This window comes from Ptiloglossa arizonensis, chromosome 7 (genome assembly GCF_051014685.1).
Source record: "Ptiloglossa arizonensis isolate GNS036 chromosome 7, iyPtiAriz1_principal, whole genome shotgun sequence".
Taxonomy (NCBI): domain Eukaryota; kingdom Metazoa; phylum Arthropoda; class Insecta; order Hymenoptera; family Colletidae; genus Ptiloglossa; species Ptiloglossa arizonensis.
In genome coordinates this window covers 9,202,019-9,222,849 of record NC_135054.1, presented here as the reverse complement: position 1 = coordinate 9,222,849, position 20,831 = coordinate 9,202,019, and the positions used below count along the sequence as shown (strand labels likewise).

At 30.8% G+C, this 20,831-nt stretch overlaps 3 protein-coding genes across 8 annotated transcripts in view; 2 read left to right on the top strand and 1 right to left on the bottom strand.

The window, feature by feature from the left end:
- The window catches only part of Skd (mediator complex subunit skuld), a 72,014-nt gene extending 63,814 nt beyond the window's left edge, over nt 1–8,200 (bottom strand). For all 5 annotated transcript variants that reach the window (XR_012992825.1, XM_076317084.1, XM_076317086.1 and 2 more), the window contains exon 1: nt 7,505–8,200. Coding sequence is in view for 4 of the 5 variants with exons in the window: in XM_076317084.1 (XP_076173199.1) it covers nt 7,505–7,573 (69 nt within the window). In the remaining variant the exon portion in view is untranslated. The remainder of the gene's footprint in view (nt 1–7,504) is intronic.
- Mrpl50 (mitochondrial ribosomal protein L50) lies at nt 7,720–17,875 on the top strand. Its single transcript, XM_076317093.1, has 5 exons — nt 7,720–7,879; nt 8,001–8,101; nt 12,166–12,368; nt 14,606–14,725; nt 17,656–17,875. The coding sequence occupies exons 1-5, from the start codon at nt 7,805–7,807 to the stop codon at nt 17,787–17,789; spliced, it is 633 nt and encodes a 210-aa protein (XP_076173208.1). The 5' UTR covers nt 7,720–7,804; the 3' UTR covers nt 17,790–17,875.
- An 809-nt stretch (nt 17,876–18,684) lies between these two features.
- On the top strand, nt 18,685–20,426 carry LOC143149153 (uncharacterized). Of its 2 annotated transcripts, none has more exons than XM_076316283.1 (2): nt 18,685–18,892; nt 19,029–20,426. In XM_076316283.1, the coding sequence occupies exon 2, from the start codon at nt 19,039–19,041 to the stop codon at nt 20,290–20,292; it is 1,254 nt and encodes a 417-aa protein (XP_076172398.1). In that variant the 5' UTR covers nt 18,685–18,892; nt 19,029–19,038; the 3' UTR covers nt 20,293–20,426. The 2 variants fall into 2 exon arrangements, with proteins under 2 accessions (XP_076172398.1, XP_076172399.1); XM_076316284.1 differs by having other exon boundaries at nt 18,685–18,906.
- Nucleotides 20,427–20,831: the final 405 nt, after the last annotated feature.

The window sequence follows — 20,831 nt, the reverse complement described above, 5'->3', positions numbered from 1 at the left end:
TTTTTTCAATCTTTTGTATTAAAGATTGATTAACAGCGCACACATTTGCAATTTTTATCGTAGACAAATTAAAATTTAGCTTCGAAATTCTTTTGTTTTTCACAAATATCTGTATTGCTTTCATATTCAAAAATAGGTATCTTATCTAGTAATGTCAATAAAACGATACACGAATCAAACTCTTTTGCGTATTAAATAAACCCAGCAAAATTTTCTAGTGCTGAATAATACATTAACAACCGGTTACGGATCTGTAAACAAGTCAGTTAGGGAGCAGTGCAGAACTAAGTACAACTGATCTGTGTTAAATATGTAAACAAACATTAAGTGGCCTTGATAGACAGCAGAGAAAGCTAACTTTCATATACTGTTTCATTATTTGTAATATAATGTTACAATGTACTTTTGAGATATATCAACATGTTTGGAAAAGTTTATCCATACGGTGAAAAAAATTCGTATAGTAGTTCATTCAGTTTTATTTATCATTGTATACACATATGAAACACTTTAGTCAAATGTTGACTGCATCTTATTCGTTTTTATTGTTTCTCTTACTCCGATCCCTAATAAACACAAATTTGTATTATTGTATGAAACAATAGCGATCAAATTTCGCCTACATCACACGTCGTACATCCAGTCACGAGCCTGTGATATAATGTAAGACTATACTATACTTATGACAACATTCTTATTCTAAGAGAAGCTGTGGCTCATCAGCTACGGTAAAAACTTCTCTTAAATTTGATTCTCATTGAAAATACGATTTCTTTTTTTTATACTATTTTAATTCATTACCTTCTATCACTTCAATATCAATTCAATATCTCTATTTATACTAACTTTTTGAATAAAATGTGGTCTATATTACTCAGATAACAATTACCCTCGATTACTTGCCCTAGAAGTTACCGAAATTTAAATACCAGCACTCGATAAGGCTTTATCCTCGCTCATATAGCTGAACTGCATCTCTTCCATAGAATAATCCTAATTAAGGTTTGTGGGATTCCCGAATGGTATAAACAGGTATGAAAACAAGGGTCAATTTTATAAGTCAAATTATCATAACTTTCAACTATGTTAAAGTGCATTAACACTGGAACTACCGACAGATTTCTGAATATTAAGGTATAACTTATATGCATCTAAAAGAAAACCAATCGTTGAAGAGCAAGAGGAATTTTTCAAATTAACCACACGTGTAGGATAAAAACAGTCACGACGTCTTTGAAAAACATGCTATGGAATTTAGAGCAAATTTCATTATGAAAATAGTTGGAAACAGTCATTTTGACTGTTTGGTAAATCTAACGTTACTAGAAAAAAAAAAGAGGAAAGTGGTCGGATACTTTCCACCGGTAGTGTACATCTTCGTGAGAGCAATACCCATGAACTAATAAGATTTTTCCATTAAAAATGTCTCCGAACACTATATTCGGACTAATGGAAGCCACTTAACGATTTTCCATACAATAATTTGACTACTACCGTTGATACAACCGTTTGAACGATCATTATAAAGTGTGCGAGGATGTAGAACCGGCTGTATTGAATGCCAGCAAAGCGCTGCCATGCGATTAACGTTTCAACTCCATCGTGGAATGAATTATTACGTTTATGGCTCCTATACTCGCAAACTTTGAGCAACAGTATTGCAGGCATTGTGAAATTAATAGGTGTAAATGAAAATAAATATTCCCAAATAAGGTCGTGTTCCCATTGATGCGATTCTCCTGAAAATTCATACAACGAAGAATACAACAATTTCAAATCTCATAAGGGAATGAAATTCGCCGTTTTCTCGCCGAAATTCGTCGTCAGCCCCACGTGGCGAAGGGTCACTCACACTCACCTACCCTGAGTGAATTTATTAATATTTATTTATGCAAAATAAAAGAAATGGTATGTTTGTACAATACTGTGCATCCTAAACTTACGTTAAAGATTTTTAAACAGTTAACAATTACTTTAACTTGATACATCTAACCGTAGTCGCATTGGTTTGATGTTCTTGAGTATTGTTAACTTTATTAATACGATGAACTTATACTTGTGTTATGCGAAAGCTATCAACGAGTCCCGTGAACTCAAATTCGACAAATTTCTCAACTTTTGTTCGCAAAACCTAAGGAACGATCTTTGATACAAATGTAGTAAATGCAACTTCCTATTATGCATTCGTTAAATAAATACAAGAAAACTTTCTATTCAATTTAGAAAAGAACACAACCTAGAGCGTACGTACTTGCTTTTATTTAATCGAAATATTTCACGGTACGCGAGAATTTATCTCTACTAGACAGTACGTACATCTCTCAAGTGTTTCGAACTCGATCGGGCTGATAGCGATTGTCGATTGGGCACTTTTGAATGATTGAGAAAAGATCGAAACGGAAATGAAAAATATTTCGTAATTGAAGAATTATGAAAAGAACACTCTTCGTTCTCGTTCTGGTGATTCTTCGTGTAAGATACGCGAGGCACGCGGCTTCTTCGTCGACGAAGTCACTCAGCTAGATTATGCTGAAACTGGTGCTCTGTGGAAGGAAACAGGAGAAGCCGAGGGGGGCTTGACCAGCCTAGGTGAAAGCCTTGCACCGCGAGGACGTGACGTGTTAAGACTACAAGAGAGTTTACACACCGCTCGGTTTTAGCTCACCACTTTTGCTTGACGCTGACCTCGGAACGCCGTTCTTTCATAGAATTCACAGAATTTTTCTATTCGATCAGACATGGATAAAATTCAATGCAACTCAAGGATCGCGACTTCGAAACCGTTTAACCGTAGACCGTGAGACACGGCTAAAACTGTTCGACTATCTTGACATTAATTGCGCAATAACGAATTCAAAGATTGCCATCGTGTAACTCCAAATGTTTAAGCATTCAATAATCTTACAGTATAGTAACCCTCGAATCGTCTTACCGATAGAACAAAAGGGCTCCGGATATATTCTGAGCGAAACCTAGATTTTATTAATTCGCAATCGAATATATGGATTTTCTTTCAAGTTTTCTGTTATCACATTTATACATTTTTTATTTTTTTTTTTTTTTATTGCAAGCTTTATAACGAGCACAAAAGCAGGTCAACGTTTACAGCTGTCGTTTCGCAGTTATAATATAAACGTAACGTGGATCAAAATGAATCCTTTAGCCGAGGGTTAAGAAGTAAAATCGTTAAATTTTTACTGTAAATATTAATGAAAGAATTATACGATAGAATTCTTTGAACAACTTCTTATACGATTATTAATTTAATTATCAGTTATACCTATATGATATCGCGTTAAAAATTAATAGTTATGGAACTAAGCAACCATAGCTGCATAATTAATATATCAATATACCCCTTTGCGATTAGTTTAGTTTACTAAAGAATTATTAATGACAAGCTATCGAGGTATCTGTAAAAATAAATCAGACACTGGTGCAATTGAATGCATTACATATATAATATGTAATTTATAAACAAAATGGAGTCCTTTTAGTAAAAAATATTAAATGATATTTGCAAATTTTTCGGTGTTAAAACTCAGATCAAAGTGAACTCTAAATTGACAAGTCTACTTTGTCTCATGAATTTTTATTACATTGCAATCCTGGTATACGATTGTTAGCAAAAATAATGTTTCTTTTTCATTCTATTACAATTTACAAGCTACAGTATATTTCTCAACATTTTACAACTAATTGGGCCAATCTTTCAAAACTTTCATCAAGTTTTGTGCACAATGCATAAATTTCCAATTGTTCGAAGTAAAATTTTTATTGTAAAAGGAAATATTCCAATCAACGGAAATTTAAGATAACTATTATAAAGTTGTGTACTGAACACTGACAACCAAAATGTGAAATAATTTACAAAATAGATTTAACAATATCAACAATCGATTACTATCGTTAAACAAGGTCAAAGTTTTTATTACATAAAGAAAAGAAACTAAACTTTATTAACTGTGAAAATATTGATTTATATGTATATTCGAATGTCGTTACCAATACGAAAAACAGATTTCTCTGTGCTACATTCTGAGGAAAATAACAGTATGGAATCCCATATAAAATGTAGAAGGCTACGTGACTGCGTGCATTTCAGTCATTCCAACGTCAACGAAGAAGGAAGTTCACGCTCCTCTTATTATTGCACTAACACAGTTCCTTATTGCAATTTGTATCAGTAATGCTACAAGAGCTACACCACACATTTCGTACACGAGATAGGAAAATTTTTATTTCATCGTTCGTGTTATTTATACAATAAAAATTATAACAGAGTAATGTGCAATTATCACTGACAAAAAAAATTATTAAACATGTACAATCTATTACGCAATTTCTTTTTGGAAAGATTTTTACGTAAAACAATCAATATTTTTGTTTAGTAATTTATTCGATTGAGAAATTTTATATTTACTAAATATTCGTATTTTCAAATACGTCGTAAGTGAGAACCACTGCATCCGTGCATTGCCCCTACCTCACCTGTGCAACTTAAATTTTATTCGTGAATACAACGTGATTATGCGACTCTATACAAAAACTGCAACGAATTATCCTATTCGACATTTTTCGCTGTTTTTCTCAATAGAAAAACGATATATATCAATCGCGTGAAGTTTCTAATAATATTCGACGAATCTCAAACGATCACAGAAGAATTGAAATTGTAATATAATAAAATATAAATTAATTAAATAATATAAAATAAAATATATAAATGATAAGTAACAATTAAAAATGAAGAATATATATATAAAACTTAATAAAATATTCTTTACTTTATTAATTTTTTTACTTTAGACACAGAAAACTTTGTATTGCAGGCACGTATTAATACTGCCTTATTTTAAAACAGGTATTGCACTTTGATTACTTATTGAAAAGCTTTAACGTTAATATAAAATAAAATAAATTTGTAAAAAACGACTTTGAATTAATTACCATAAAAATCTCTTAAGAAAAAAAAAATATAAAATCAAAAACAGAAAACTCCTAAGGAAAGTGACATTTCGATTAAAATTTATTTTAATGTCGAGATAAACAATGTCGCGTATGCAAAATAATGTTATTTAAAATAATATAGAACATCGAAATATCAAATGACATCATAATTAGATTTAATCTGGAAATATTATATTTATAGAAATACCGATGTTTCGAAATTAGTCAACACTCTATAGACTCTTAAAGGAAGCTTTAGAATTATTTTTCATAATGAATTCATACGGAACAGCAGGAGGACGAACTATCATGAACGTAAAGCAACTTCATCGGGGAAAGCAACGAGACAAGCCAAAATGAAAGCAAATAGTTTTCCCCACAACCGTTAACAGGGGACTGAAACAACGAATAACTCAACTTCCCTAAATTTTTAAGACGTAACGCGATGAAAAGCACCCGAAAAGAAATAATTAAAATAATCAAAATTGTAATTGATCAATGGACATTATCGTAAAGTATTGTTCTAATGCACTGTATCGCGACAACTGCGGACATGTTAACTGTTATTTCAATAATATTTCGACTAAAATATTCGCATAAAATAATTAAAGAAAATTCCTTCCTTCTACGATTAAGAACGACTAGTTCACGAATCAAAAAAAGACAAATACCACAAGTCCATTCAGAGCTGCACATTTTTTATCAAATGTGACTAAAACAGAAAAATGTGTCTGCTCGCTGTTATAACGATGATGAGTACATGTGTGCGTTACCCGCGTGCATACTGCACGGTCAAAAAGATGAGAGAAAACGTTCAAAGCATATTCCACATCTTCTAGAGAAAAAAGAAAACTCTTTAGCACAAGCTCCAAAACGTTTTCCTGACGAATTTCAATTACAAATCTTCATTATTAAAATAAATGTATTTTTCACTTAAACGAGACATGCTTCACTCTGGGCACTCATAGTCACCAAGGACACTCAAAAATGATTTCATACTTTTGTTGTTAATTTGTCGATAAGTGAAATTTGTCATATTTTACCAACTTATATATTTGAATAGGCATACTCTACTGTAATTAATAGAATATTGCTTTGTTTGTAATAAGTTTTATATTTAATCACAAATTGAAAGCAATATCCAGTAAAGTCTTTTACCATATGTTTGAAAAATATCTATCGAAAATCGATGTCTACAATAGATAATTTAATTTAATTGAAATAATTTGTACACATGACGCACTATTGTTTTGAAATAATATCAAACTGGAATGTAATCATTTCGTGGGAACAGACAGAATACATAAATTCACAACTTCTTCTAACCGGCCATTATATTTAAAAAATAATATACTATACACTTATCATTCATATTTCGTCGTGAAAGATTATGAGAAACTACATAACTACTCTCGAAAATATTTCGAACAGTATTCATAAACGATTAAATATACCAAAACTCGATTGTGTATGAACTACACTTAACCGCGTATCTCAATTATAAATGACACACGAACAATTCAGGTGTTCTTCAAAAACTTCGTAGAAATCAACTTGACAGAAAAACATTTTCTCAATCGATGTTCACAGAACTTTCTTCTTCCTCAAAATGGAGTAAGGGGTACGCTCCTGACGTTCAGTCGCCTCTATTTTCGAAACATCCTGTATACAGGTAGAAATGTGTAGAGTCTATCTACATCGATAAATTGGCATGTATACACAGTCTCGTTCGAGGTTCGTCGGGTTCAACGAAAAGGTGTTCCTAGACTCGCCGGACCAGGACAGACAAGGACTTTCGAACGGTGAAAACAATGTCTGACACAGTTTTCTGGCTTCGTCGAAAGGCGAAAGGAATGTTACAAGGAACGATCTCGTTATCCGTCGAGAAAAGAGACGAAAGCGTTGCGTTTTCAACAGTTTCTCGAAAGATCACCAGCAGCACAGAAACACAACGTGCAAGAATAATCGAACCATATTCACTCCGATCAAAGGATAGATGCAACTGCTACCGGTTCTCGGCCCTGCTGCAACCTCCTTAATTCTCTCACGCGCGGAAAACTCAGGGCCGACATGAATCAGGCATGACATTGGGTCGCATAACAAACTTCAAATCGTACTGACGCGCATACACACGCAAGTGTATATATACACTCTGTGTGTGTGCGCGCGTGCGTGTGTATGCGCGCGCGCATATATACACACACATATATACGTACATACAAAAATGTATATACGTATATACAACTATATATATATATACTATATGTACATATACATGATGTATATACTCCATTGGCAGCAGGGAGGGGAGGGGAGTGCCGCGATACACAACACCGACGTCGACAACGAACGATCGAGTACTGCCCACGGGAATTCTCCGATATATAGGTTAACCCGGGCGACTTATACTCACGACGTTATACAGAACCTTTAAGCAGTCGTTGGACAACTAGTTTCCGTCTAGCAAAACTAAAACCCCGTATGTTCAAAACTTCAAACACGGAGAAGGTATGCGCTCCGACTCTTGTGAAGAGTGGGCTCACTGATCACTCACCAGTGCGAAGAAATTTGTGTGGCAGTCCTCCAGGCTAGCGCCGTTTGTTTGATGCGACGGATGCGTCATGGCTTCTCCATCGTAAGCCGTACACTCATTAGCAACACTTCTCGCGGCGACGCGCCTCTCTCAGCCCCGAAAATCACACGGCGAGGCCGCTATTATTCGAGAACATTTAGGAGGGTTTTCACTTCTCAATGGCGACCGTAAAATGGCGGACGATGGGAAACAACAAGCGCAGCCGCCCGAGGTGCCCCCTACCGCTCACACGCGCAGTTCGCTTCAACGACGAGGAAGAAGATGGCGGCGCTCATCAGGCATGGTTTACTCGCAAATCTATCGAAAAGTACATCCCGTATCCTTGCCGTAAACACGGTTAGTGTGAACACTTCACGTGCACCTTTTAATCACCACTATCACAAAACATTCCTGGCCGGGAGTTCGAAAATTCAATTTGTATGCAACGCGCACTAACGAGACCACCGTCATTTTACAGACAAGCCTGCGATATAATATAACGCGCTTCAAGAGCAAAAAACGCGTCAAGAACGTGAGGGCCACCTTTGAAAATGAGCAGAAGTCTCTTTCTTGCAAAGGGTAAGTAAGTTAGTTAGCTCACGTACGAATTCGATCGAAATATACGCTTTACGTCGCACCGCTTACTAACTGGCAGAGGATACACTATGGCCATATTGCCGTTTGCCACCTCTCCTTCTGATGCTAGCCAATGAGCTACCAGATTTGACAGCTTCTCAGGGCAGACGCTTGCATTCCCGGTGCCCCTGTTCGACTCTCTTGTGCAACTCATTATTCGCTAGATACATGTGACTAGGGATGGGATCAAGAATATCGCAAACAATATCCAAACCTGACAGGAAATGTTTGAATAATTTACTATATACTGTTAGCAAAAATAGAATTATTATGTTTAAAAGTAGAATTATGATCTAATAGAATATATTTGAATTTTTTAACGTGGACTCTGAAAAATATTAATATAACGACAAAATGAAATCGAAATTGATGGAAACCTTTTTAGAACTATTTTACTTTAATATAATGCTACTATTTAATAGCATAAATAATGGAACATTACATTCCCACAAATATTGAATTATTATACATCATATTGTATAATTAATACAAATTTAAATAGGTTGAAGCACTTAAATAAAATTTTTAATTACTAAATTTAGATTATTTTTATTTTTGGGCCGAACGTGCTATCGTTTTATTTTAATATCAATTGTGTTTTACCAAGTACTATGCAAGTATATAAAACAAAATATTAATTATTCTTTGAAGTGCCAGATAATTCTAACAAAATTATACGTAAGCATTGAATAGATTCAGATTTGTGAATATCTATATGCTGAATTGGATTCCACCTTTACGTGTGACATAACGGCTGACCGTACCCTTTTGTACCGCTATATGAGACTTTCCATTGATCACGAGAATTGTCTTCCACTGTGTAACTTTAAAATATTTTTTATTTTCAAAACATAGTATTTACTTTACGAATTTATTTTAAAGCAAAAAATGTAGCTCTATACATTTTATTAAATACAAATGAAATTTATAATTTTTGAATTGTATTTGTTAAGTATATACCATAGTTCGTGCATATAATTGTTAATTTAAGTAAGGTCATTAAGTTAAATACATTTACGACAAAAACAGAGTGTAGAAGATAATTAAATCTCAATATATTTTTGTTCTCTGGTTGTGCCAGTTTTTATTGAGAACACCCGTTTCGTATATCAAATCTCTTTGTCTTGTAATTAACATTTACAAATCATTGTAGGCAGCTGTGTAGATTAAGTTACACACGTACAAAAAGAAAAATGAGACAACTCTGATTTTCTCAACGAATTAATTTTCCCTAAATATATTTTAAGAGTTGTTAAAAACATAACGAGACATCAAAAATTTGTATGCTTACATTTCTTTTTTAACCCATTATAGTATGAGCAAAATTAACGAATTTTATGAATTTAACCAAATAACTATAATAATTTCAATTTCAAAAACAATTTTTGTGAGAATACTAAAAATTTTCATAGTCACAGGGTTTTTTCATTCTCGATTTCGTTCCTGGCCAATATTAGCCATAACTGTTCCTGAGAAAATACAACTGAGGGCACCACTGTACGGTCGTTGGACATCGATCTTGTCCCTTCTCTTTCCCTTCCCCGTCGCTCCATTACCCTCCTCTTCTAAAGGAAGCCTTGCTTGCCGCGTTTCCTCCAGTAACCGAAATCTTGTACACTGTATGAAAAGTTTGGCGCGAGTTGTGTTGAGATAATCTAGAGGAAATAATATTGATTTGCAATGTGCGAAATCAATGGTTATCGGCAAAGATAGTTTTCAAAAAACTAGTAGTACCATTAAGAGTACATCCCTGCTATTTTTCAGGAGAAAACTATGAAATATTTGCGGAGGCTATTTTATAAACTACCTGCTAGTAGATACAACTTTCTTTAAACAATACAATCAAAAATGTTACGAAAAATAACTGGAAAATTGAAAATTAATGACTTCTTTGTCAGTCACTTACATTTAGAATCCACTCAACAATACAATGTGTCCACAATATTTTTATTTATAATAGTCGAAGTCATATTTATAATAGGTGATCTTAACCCCAACTACGGAATTCAACTTTCTAGATTCTTAAAGTGGTTATATTCTGCTATCTTTCGCCAAAAAGGCAAAAACTTAAATTTTTACAAATCATTCTGTTTTCGGATTGTTTTCCAGGGTCATGGTTAAATATTTAACGTAACTTATGGACAATTCGCGTTTATAGTTTGTAGAAAATGAATTACATTGTTAAGAACAGTAAGAGAATCAATTGCTTTATGAAGAACTATGTTACGAATGCATATTTTCAATGTGGCATGTAGAGGAACACTATGCATAAAATTATTTATGATACAAAAATAAATAAGACATTAATTAAATAATATACTGAAAAAAAAACGTTGAGTTTAATATCATCATTGTACAGTAGCTTGATTCTATCTACATAGTTTCTTCGTGAATATTAAGCCACAAATATTAATTTGTCGTTGTATTTATTTTTAAAATAATTACTCTTTTGCAGATTTTATGCAATTTAAAAAAGTGAACATGTCGTAAGACATGTTTCTATGGAATTCTTTCTATTGTTTGTTCTTGATCGTATTCGCTGAGTAAAAACATTCGTAGGTATTTTATACGTGTTTGACTGATAATCGTTTAAAACCAAATTTAAAAATCAAAGAATATAAAATTAATAATTGTACATGTTTGTTTCACTAGATGTGATATAAAGTAACCTCAATAGTTACAAAAGTCACTTCAAAAAGAAATACAAATTTGATACACTTTAGAAGGTTTAAACAAAAACGATAAAATTACTTTTTACTGCTTAATCAACTCTGATATGTTATGTCGCTTGTAAAGAATAAAAAAAATTAATTTACTGTTACTGATAACTTTTTTATCAATATTTGTCTGCTAATTTATTTAAGAACCAAATGACCAAAAACAAAAGAATAGTTTTAAAGCCGCGTATTAACAATATCGAGAATTAATTAAATGTACAATTTCTGTAAAACGTTCTGTGATAATTGCAAAATGATTTTCATTCTCATTATTGATTCTGTATCTCTTATTAATACTTATTACAATCGTGTTAACAATAAAAAGAAAGTATAATTAGAAAAAGGAAGGTTTTTTATATTTTTAGGTAAAAAATGTAACAATGATTAATATTGCATTTGTAAACAATTTCTAAGTTAAAATTATAATATTTCGTATTTTATCGAAATACATCTTTTACGAAATAAGTACCTCTCGTAAAATCGATATTTTCAAAATTTGGTACAGTTATGGTAAAACAGAAGTGAAATTTTAGATATAATAAGACTACGGTTTTATTGGATAAATTTAACGTGTTTAATTTTATTAACTATTAATTAAATATTAAATTTCATTTATCCTCGATAATGCATAACTGAAAAAAATGTATAGTTAACACATTTTCTTTTTCATACTGTCTTATAATATTAATGTTTTAAGTATTTAATTTTTTTTTTATACTGACGTTTGTGGATATTTATGTATACAAATTTTTAATGTTGATAAACAATAATTCTTTGTGTAAAACTTTTATTATTTAATAATCAAAATTAACTTATGTTCTAAATGCAATTGTAACCTAGTAATTATTATAATATTTAATTGCACAGGATAAAAAAACACTATTTTCGAGTGTAAGAATTAACGCATATTCAAAATTTTTCACATAAGTTTTTGTTACGTTAAGATAAAAATTGATAAGTATAATAAAAAAGAATCAAATAATATCAATAATTGTATTGGTATGTAAAATAGAAAAATTTGTTTAAACTTAATTTTAAAAAAAAAATAAAGACAAATGAAAAATTCTAAAAATGCATGAGTAAGTACAATAAACGAATTTTAAGAATTTTGAATTTTTCAAAATTATAATTTGGATAAAATAATCTAATAAAAAATATAAATATTTATTCTTTTAAAGTACAATGAAAGTGTTAGAATATTTATTTTCAAAGATATGTTAATATTATCATTATCAATTTTTTAATAAGTCTCAAACAAAATAAAAATATATCTTGCTCTACTTATTTCAGATTTCTGAGAAGTTATGATTCATATAATCCTCCTAAGAATGTATCTGATCAAATAAATAAAATATGTGACGAGCAAGCAATTTCAATAAACAATGAAACGAAACTTAATGATCCGTTGCAACGTTTCAATCTTTTCATAGCATGTGAGGAGGTACTTCAACATTCCATACCAAATTCTACATTATGCTATATTGAAACAATTGGTAAGCATTTTTTAATAGTTGTTTAAAAAATTTTCATTGTTTTGACTATTTATACAAAGCAATTTTCAATAATTCAACTCTCCATTATATCTATTTCTCTGATCCAAATTTTACATAAATAAGAATTTTATATTTTATTTTATTAATTGCATTTACTCAGAAGTTTTGGCAATTTAAGACTGATTTGATTTCATATCAAATACTTTGAATTATTGAAACTACATTATTCAATTTATCTGCATATTTGTGTATACACTGCCAACCAAAAGTTTGGAACTATCTTATTCATTATTATATTTTATAGTACAATTACTGGAAGGTGAGCCTAATGGTTTTGTTGTTTTAATCTGCATCTAAAAATGGACAATACAGATTACACTATTACTATTCTCTGTCTGTGTACTCTTACAGTTTTATTTACAAAATATTAGTATAAGTAGTTAATCCTCTTAAAGTGTATATTAGACAATTGGGAAATACTAACAAAACAATACTTCTGGAACTACTAAATGTATGTTAGAAGAACATTACTTAAAAGATAATTGAAAAATTAATTCAATGGATATCTAAAATTGTTCAGGTTGTAAAGAAATTCAAAGAAGGATATTTTTTGATGAAGAAGTTCTTTAAGGATGTACTGGCACAAAATTATTTTATAACATTGACTTGTATGTGAACTGTATGTATCCTTGTCAATACATAGTAAACTGCTCAAAATAATAAAAAAAATTAATTTTCTATCAATATCCTTCAATAGGTAATCACATAACTGTGTGTAATATTTCTTTTGTGTAGTAGTTTCAAACATTTGGCCAGCAGTACATAACTATATACACATATATCATTTTCTTTTTCTAAATTTAATATTTTAGCAATTTTAGTGTCAAAAACTTAAGAAAATGTTGTAACATTATTATCTGCACTACTTTTTTTCTTTCATACAATTTTATTATACAATACTTATTTCTAATTATTCATTAATTTTATTTGTATTAGCTGTACCAGTTTTATTTCTCAATAAAAAGGTTCTTTTCTAATATATTGCTTATAGTTACTTAATTATGAAATTGTATTTTATCAAGTTGATTTTTGAGAATTATTTCCACTTATAATATCCATCTGCCTTGTGAATCTAAATGGTATTTGAAACAATTGTAATTCTGGCAAACCATTGGAAGAATATTACAAATGGATATGATTTTCATGTAATTTAAGTTTGGAAAACATAAGTAATAATAAATTATGTTAAAAGAGTCATTTGAATTACACGCGTATTTGTTAATAAGTCATGGGTATTTAATCACAGTTTCAGGAGGTGTATTACAATTTATGAATTGTATTAGCTTGTCCACCAAGATCTATCAGTTACATTATTTGAAAACCATTTGTTACGTGAAAAAAGGTTTCAAACAAAAGTTGTAGAATATAAAGTGGTCAACACACTGCTATAATTGGTTATTTCTACTTTGTTTTTTTTATTGAGATATGAAGATTACCTTGAATTTTCAATTATAATGTATAAAATTTGACTTTGTGAATGAATGAAATGAATGAAAAAATTGAGTAGAAAACTATAAGGATATATGGGTTTAGAAACTATCACTTACTGAGATATTCTTTAAATAATGTTTAATGTAAAAAATGCTCAAAATGATCAACACATGTGCATACTCTTTGAATAAGTACTAATAACACATATTCAAATGTTTTGTGATTTACAACATTACATGTTGTAATAATATGGATTCTCGTATCTTTGGGTGTCACTGGTTTGGGTTAGGTAGACTTTCTTTGAAATACTTTGAATGGAGGTAATCTAGAGGCATGGTGTTTGGAGAGTATAAATTTTACATTCACAAAAGTTTATCATCATATTGAAACATAATATCTTGATAATTGTTAGTTTCCAGGTCCATACATCCTTATAGTTTTTTACTCAATTTTTCATATCTTTTTCACTAGCAGACATAAAATTTTATATATTATATATTATAATTGACAAATTCAAATTAATCTTTATATCTCTATAAAAAAAACACAGTAAATTGCATATTAATCATACTAGTATGAGCTCCACATCATATTCTACAACTTTTGTTTAAAACATTTTTCTGTATAACAAGTAGTTGTTAAATAAGTTAGCTGGAAGTATCATTTGTATTTTCAACAATTCATCCAATTTTATTCTAATATGTTGTTCAAACATACTAAACTCTAAAATATGTTTTATGTTCTAGGTGATTTAAAAGAATTCTATCAGACGCCAGTATCTAATTCTACTCCACTGGATATGATGAAGAATCTAGACTTACCAAAAAATTTGCATATTCAGTATGCTTATAATCGGTTCCATCCCGGTAAGTTGACTTTTAATATAGCTCATTTTCTTGCTAGTGATCATTTTTAATGTGGTACTACACAGTTTTTAAATAATGGTCCAAGAAAGAGGGTGATGCCCTTTTACTATAAGATCATATACAGTTTTATTCTTTCCTGATCAATATATGTTGTGCAAACTACAAAAGCTGCATCTTTAGAAAATGGGCACAATGCAATAGTAATTCCTAAAGTTTAATTAATTAGTATAAAGAGTACTACTGAAATTTTAGGTGCTACAATTTTAAGAAGCACCAATCCTTTACAGTTCTATATCAAATACATCACAAAATCATATTTCATTCAAATAAAATACTGTTATCAAGGATTAGTTAACTAGCCATCTCGATTGCCAAACTTAAATCCTCTGGATTTCTATTTGTGGAGGGATCTAAAGTTTGTGGTTTGCAACACCCTAGTAGATAACATTGAGTTATTCCAATTGTGTCTTCAAGAGAGTTGCCACAGAATTCAAACAATATCTGCATTTGAGCCAAAGGTGTCTACTTGGAACAATTTCCTGTATAATGCAAAAACAGCTGTAATTTGAAAACAAGGTCATACTGAACATATGTTTATATCAACTTTTTTCTTATTTTAGTGTATTAAATTTAACTCTAAAGTTATATACAAATGATTTGAAATATCTTATATAGTATAATAATATTTCATTATAAAATTAATGAAATAAACAGAGTTTGTGTTTATAAAACTTAATTTCTAACAAAATCAAACTTGATTCTCAAAAACCAAACCAAATAAGTAATTTTACTGGAACTTGCAATATGAGTAGAATAGATAAAACTTTCGATACAGGTCATGCAAATGGTGCAAGTACAAGTACTGATCTTTTTCGTAGAAAAATACGGAAACATAATTGTATTTTTAACGAAGATTGGCTTCATAAATTTGAATTTGCAAATTAGATTTCTTGAGACAAAAATGTGATTAAAGTATAATAGCGATGAGATAATCATATTTAAGGAAGACAGAAAGGATAATTATTCAGAAATTTAGCTTAATTATTGATTTCGATCCCTTGTTGATATTGTTGTAAAGGGCAAAATTTGGAATAACTTTTTCCTCTGCATGTACATATATGCGGATTGCCTTAGTTCAAGATTTAGTTCAAATTTTGCAGACTGGTAAATTTGGTACCCCTGTTAGTGAAGATATATGATTATGTGGGCCTCTCCCCCATAATTTTTTAGATATTTGCAATCGAAGATTTACCATTTCTTAAATGTACTTCTATTTCGTGTGATTACCATGTAATAGATTAGGCTCGCGGCAATGGATTAGAGTTTTTACGCGTCAGACTTAACCCAGATCCTATTTCATCATTTTTTTTCCTACAAAAAGGGTTAAATCTGGATTAATTGTGAAGTTGAAGCTTGTGAATATATTTTAACTATACTATGGTTGGTTGTGAATCGAAAGACTGATCGTGACTGACTACAGAATTCATTTCGACGCTCGCGAATGGCCTTATCAATTTCGTTAATATGAACAATTAGTATAAACGCAAGACGAGAAGTACGACGAAGCTAGATGAGCGACCGATAAAACCGCGGAACAAAAAAAAAACCAATTTATAATAAGTATTTATATAAATGATCGTATTTGTAGTTTTTACGTTTAAGGATAATTTATACATTTTTTTTTTTTATAGCAAACAATACTCTTACAATTTTATAGTAAGCAAAACCGTATTACTTGCAATTTATTTAAACTTCATTATGTGTTTTCATTTGTAAAAAAATGATACAAAATACAAAATATAAAATACTTGAAAAAAAAAAGGTATTCATCTGTGTCCAAAGTCGAACACATAGGTCTGACGGATAGAAACTCTACCCATTGCCGTAAGCTTAATCCATTACGTGGTAATCACTTCGAATAGTACATTTGAGGAATAGTAAATCTTCAATCGCAAATATCTAAGAAATTATAAAATAGTGACCCACACAATCATATATTTTCACTAACAAAGGCGCAAAATCTATCATTCTACAAAATTTAAACTAAATCGATGACCCGAAGACCTTGTACTCTCTTTGTTAGACGTACGCGGGCGCGGCAATGTGCGCAAGTGTCTAGCGGTCACTTATCTATTGTTTCTATGAACACGTGGCGTCGCAACGACTGGTAACAGTGGTAATCAACTATGTATAATAAATGGACCAAACGAAAAGTGATACGGGGTAGGTGTGTGGAATCGTACTTGCTTCGTGCAACGATGAGGGAAAAACTAGCTCTACCTTAACATAATTCGTAATTACTAAAATAGTATTAAGTTTCACGAATTAGGTTTAGGTAGGAATAATTTTTCTCTCGTCACTGAGCGAAGCGAGGGTGACTCCACGTCAGCTTGGAAGAAATCGATTGTGAACCACTGATGAGTTTACGGAAACAGTAGGTAAGTGGCGGTCGTCTAGCTTCGCACGCTACGCATACATATTTGTGACGTTACTGACTCTGTCATAAACGTGTATGTATAGTCACTATTTAATGTAGATACTATTCAATGTATCATTGAGTTTTGGTATTATAAATATTTAATGAATTTTCAATTAGTGCAAGAAGGGTAGCGACATTAAAAAATATTTTAAATTTGTGAAAGAAGAATATTAGTAGTTTCTTCAATACATTATCGTGCGTTGGTTAAGCTTACTAAATGCATTAAAACGTTTAATAAACCATTGGGTATTTTTAAAAATGTATTTTATTCGAGAATGTATTTTATTAGTATTATTTTTCGAATAGTGCAGATTCGAAGACTTGTTACTAATCTGATTTATGACAACTTTTTGGAGCTACTATATATGAGTTATCATATAGTTTATAATAGTATAAACTAGTTTATAATATTATAAATACTATAGTATAATATGATTATGATTTATTTCAGATACGGACACTATGTTTAATGGAAAAACAGCATTCCCAAAAAGTTCAACTAAAGTAACTGGTTTGAGGTATAAGGATAAATACCGTGGACACATGCAGGAAAACCCATATCTGAAAGATCTGCTTAAAATTTAAATATTGTGAAAATTAATGAATTTAAGAATGTTAAGTATATCGTATGTAAGATCAATAAATATACTTATTTCTAACAGTTAAAAGTACTATAGTACTGTCTTTCAGGTTGTCACAATTTTTATCCATTAAGTTACCACACCCAATTATCCCTACTACTTCTCAGTAATTGTTCTGTCGAAGCGAGCCTCAATATTATCTACACAGTTGAAGATTATAACAATATTATTAACGTTTTTCTTACACCATCTAAAAAAAGATACATGTGCAGAGTAATATAAACGGGAAACATGTATTGCTATTAAATATAATCTGTAATAGTATAGACAGCACAAGAGATGAATAAAATAAAAATAATAACAATAGAATGAGTGCTTCGGTGTCTTAACAATGATGCCTTAATGGTAACTGCTCTCGTCATAACCTGGCCGCAGCAAAGAACAGAGTCCATTCGTTAGCCCTGTATGGGCCCCCCTAGCCGATCGTCTCGCGCCAGTATTTCCTCTGGAGAACCGAGGCGCTCGATTTATTGTCGAACACACCACCCCTCACACGCACAATTTATCTCGAGGGGAAGGATCCTTTCTGTAGCCTTTTAGAAAAGAGAACGATGGGGTAGTCCGGCACTGTCATATGGGAAGGGGTATGCTAAATGCGCCCCCCCCCCCTCCCTTTCTCGACGAAAAAAAGGATATTAATTATATAGACGAGATATAGAATGCATCAGAATGTGTAAAATATGTTAAAATATGCAGTATACAATGACTTTTAAACAAAATTTCTGACATTTCTAAAAATACAGATTGGTAAAAACCAACTGTCTTCGGAAAAACTGAAAACACTCTAAAGAATGTGTTTGAATATAAGGATGATACTCCATCACGACGTACGATAATATTAGTTCTAGTAGCTCTTTCAAATTTAGGCGTTTCTATTCTCGACCCAACCAAAATATGTTTTCTTATCGTTTCATTTTCCTCACGTAGCATGTTTCAAATAATATACGTTTCCGGTACTCAAGCGTTGATCGTTTTAAATTTCACTTTTATTTAAATGTAAATATCGGTTTACGGGCTCTGAAGTTACATTCGTGTGAAAACGCAAAAGTAAAGCATATTTGGTACTACTGGTCCTATCTTAACCTAATTGAATTTAAAGTAGCGGAAAAGATTGTTGTCAATAAAACGTAGAAACTGTTTGAAACAGCCGGCGAAATACACATAAATATTTAATATTTTACAGATAATAATATATGTTGATACTTTCATGTAAAGCGATGTCTTCTCTTAGTAAATTAAAAAAAAAAACATCTATAGAAAAACTTGAGAGGCCTAAAAAGAAAATTGACCGATTTGATGGATTAAATGAAGAGGAAGTACAAAAATATACTTTACCAGATTATCTTGACATGGATTTGGATATGATTTTCGTTGGAATAAACCCAAGTTTGATGGCAGCACATCGTGGTAGATATTATGCAGGTCAGGGTAATCATTTTTATAAACTTTTACATGAATCAGGTTTAACACCTCAATACTTAAACTACGAGGAAGATTATAAGCTTCTCCAGTATGGAATTGGTTTAACAAACATAGTTACACGAGCTACAAGATCCTCTGCTGATCTAAAACGTACAGAAATCAAAGAGGGTTTTAAAATTATAGAGGAAAAATTAAAAATTTATAAACCAAAAATTGCAGTTTTCAATGGAAAATGTATCTATGAAGTGTTTGATGGTAAAACAATTAATTTTAACTTTGGACTGCAACCAGAATGTATCGCTACTACTGCACTTTGGGTTACTCCATCAAGTAGTGCTCGTTGCGCAAATTTTCCTAGAATGACAGACAAATTACATTTTTTCACTGCTTTAAAAAAATATTTACAATTCCTAAAGGGAGAAATTAAAGAAGTTGACATAAGAGAGTTTGTGTTTGAAGGAAAATGCAAACAGTTTATACCACGAACTTCAAAAATGTGGAGACGAAGAAATGTGTCAGCATTCTTGCATGGGGGAAGAATTGCTAATAAAGACACTGTATGCATGGACACATCCGATGAAAATGTGGCAATAACTCATAGTACAGAGTTTATTGTGAAACAAATAGAATCTAACAAAAATGATGAAATGCAAAAAGCATCCGATTCAAATAAAGCTGAATTGTTTCAACGTTCAAAGTTATATATTTCACAAGCCAGCATGAAAATGTATTTTGAAAATAATTTATCTTTACAAAAAGAACGATCAGAACTTGTAAATAGTGTAGGGGACAAAACAAATTTAACTAAAATCAGTGATGCACAAAAAATTGTAAAACCTAAAGCAACAATGACTAAAGTTCAAATAAGCAATAATAGAAAAAAAAGTAGTATTAAAAAATGTTTACAAAAACCAGATAGAATCAAAGATAATTTTAGTAATAATACTGATTCAAACTTTGTAAGTTTGATCAAACAAAAACTGGAGGAAAAGATGAGGAATAAACAAATAATGGAGGATAAATAAATAAAATCCTAATATAAAGTCAACATTAAAATAGGTTGATACAAAATGCAAAGAAACTATAGATATATAAGGATTTTTATTAATATCAAATAAAAATTATTGTGCATTTTGATTGTAATAATATTATTAAATTCACTGTTTTGTATTATAGTACAAAGTACTTTTTATAGTTAGTAGAAACATGAATTTTGTTATTTTATTTGGATATTTTAAAATAAAATTTTAAAAAGTACAACTACAATAAATATTGAACATACATTCAAATATTATGAGTACAATAAACATTATAAAAATAATGATCCAAAATATAAAGCCAAGATAATTCAAGAATCTTTCTATATAATTGCCAGAAAAATTCAAATGATATCAATGACATTTAGAATCCTCAAACATTATAGGTCATTAAGTGTCTGAATATTTTTATTATGGCAAATTCTGATATAATTGTTCGTTTATTATAAAAAAAATTATATGCAATAAGTAAAATTTATTTCTACTAACTATAAAGTACTTCATTATATTACAAAATAATAAATTCA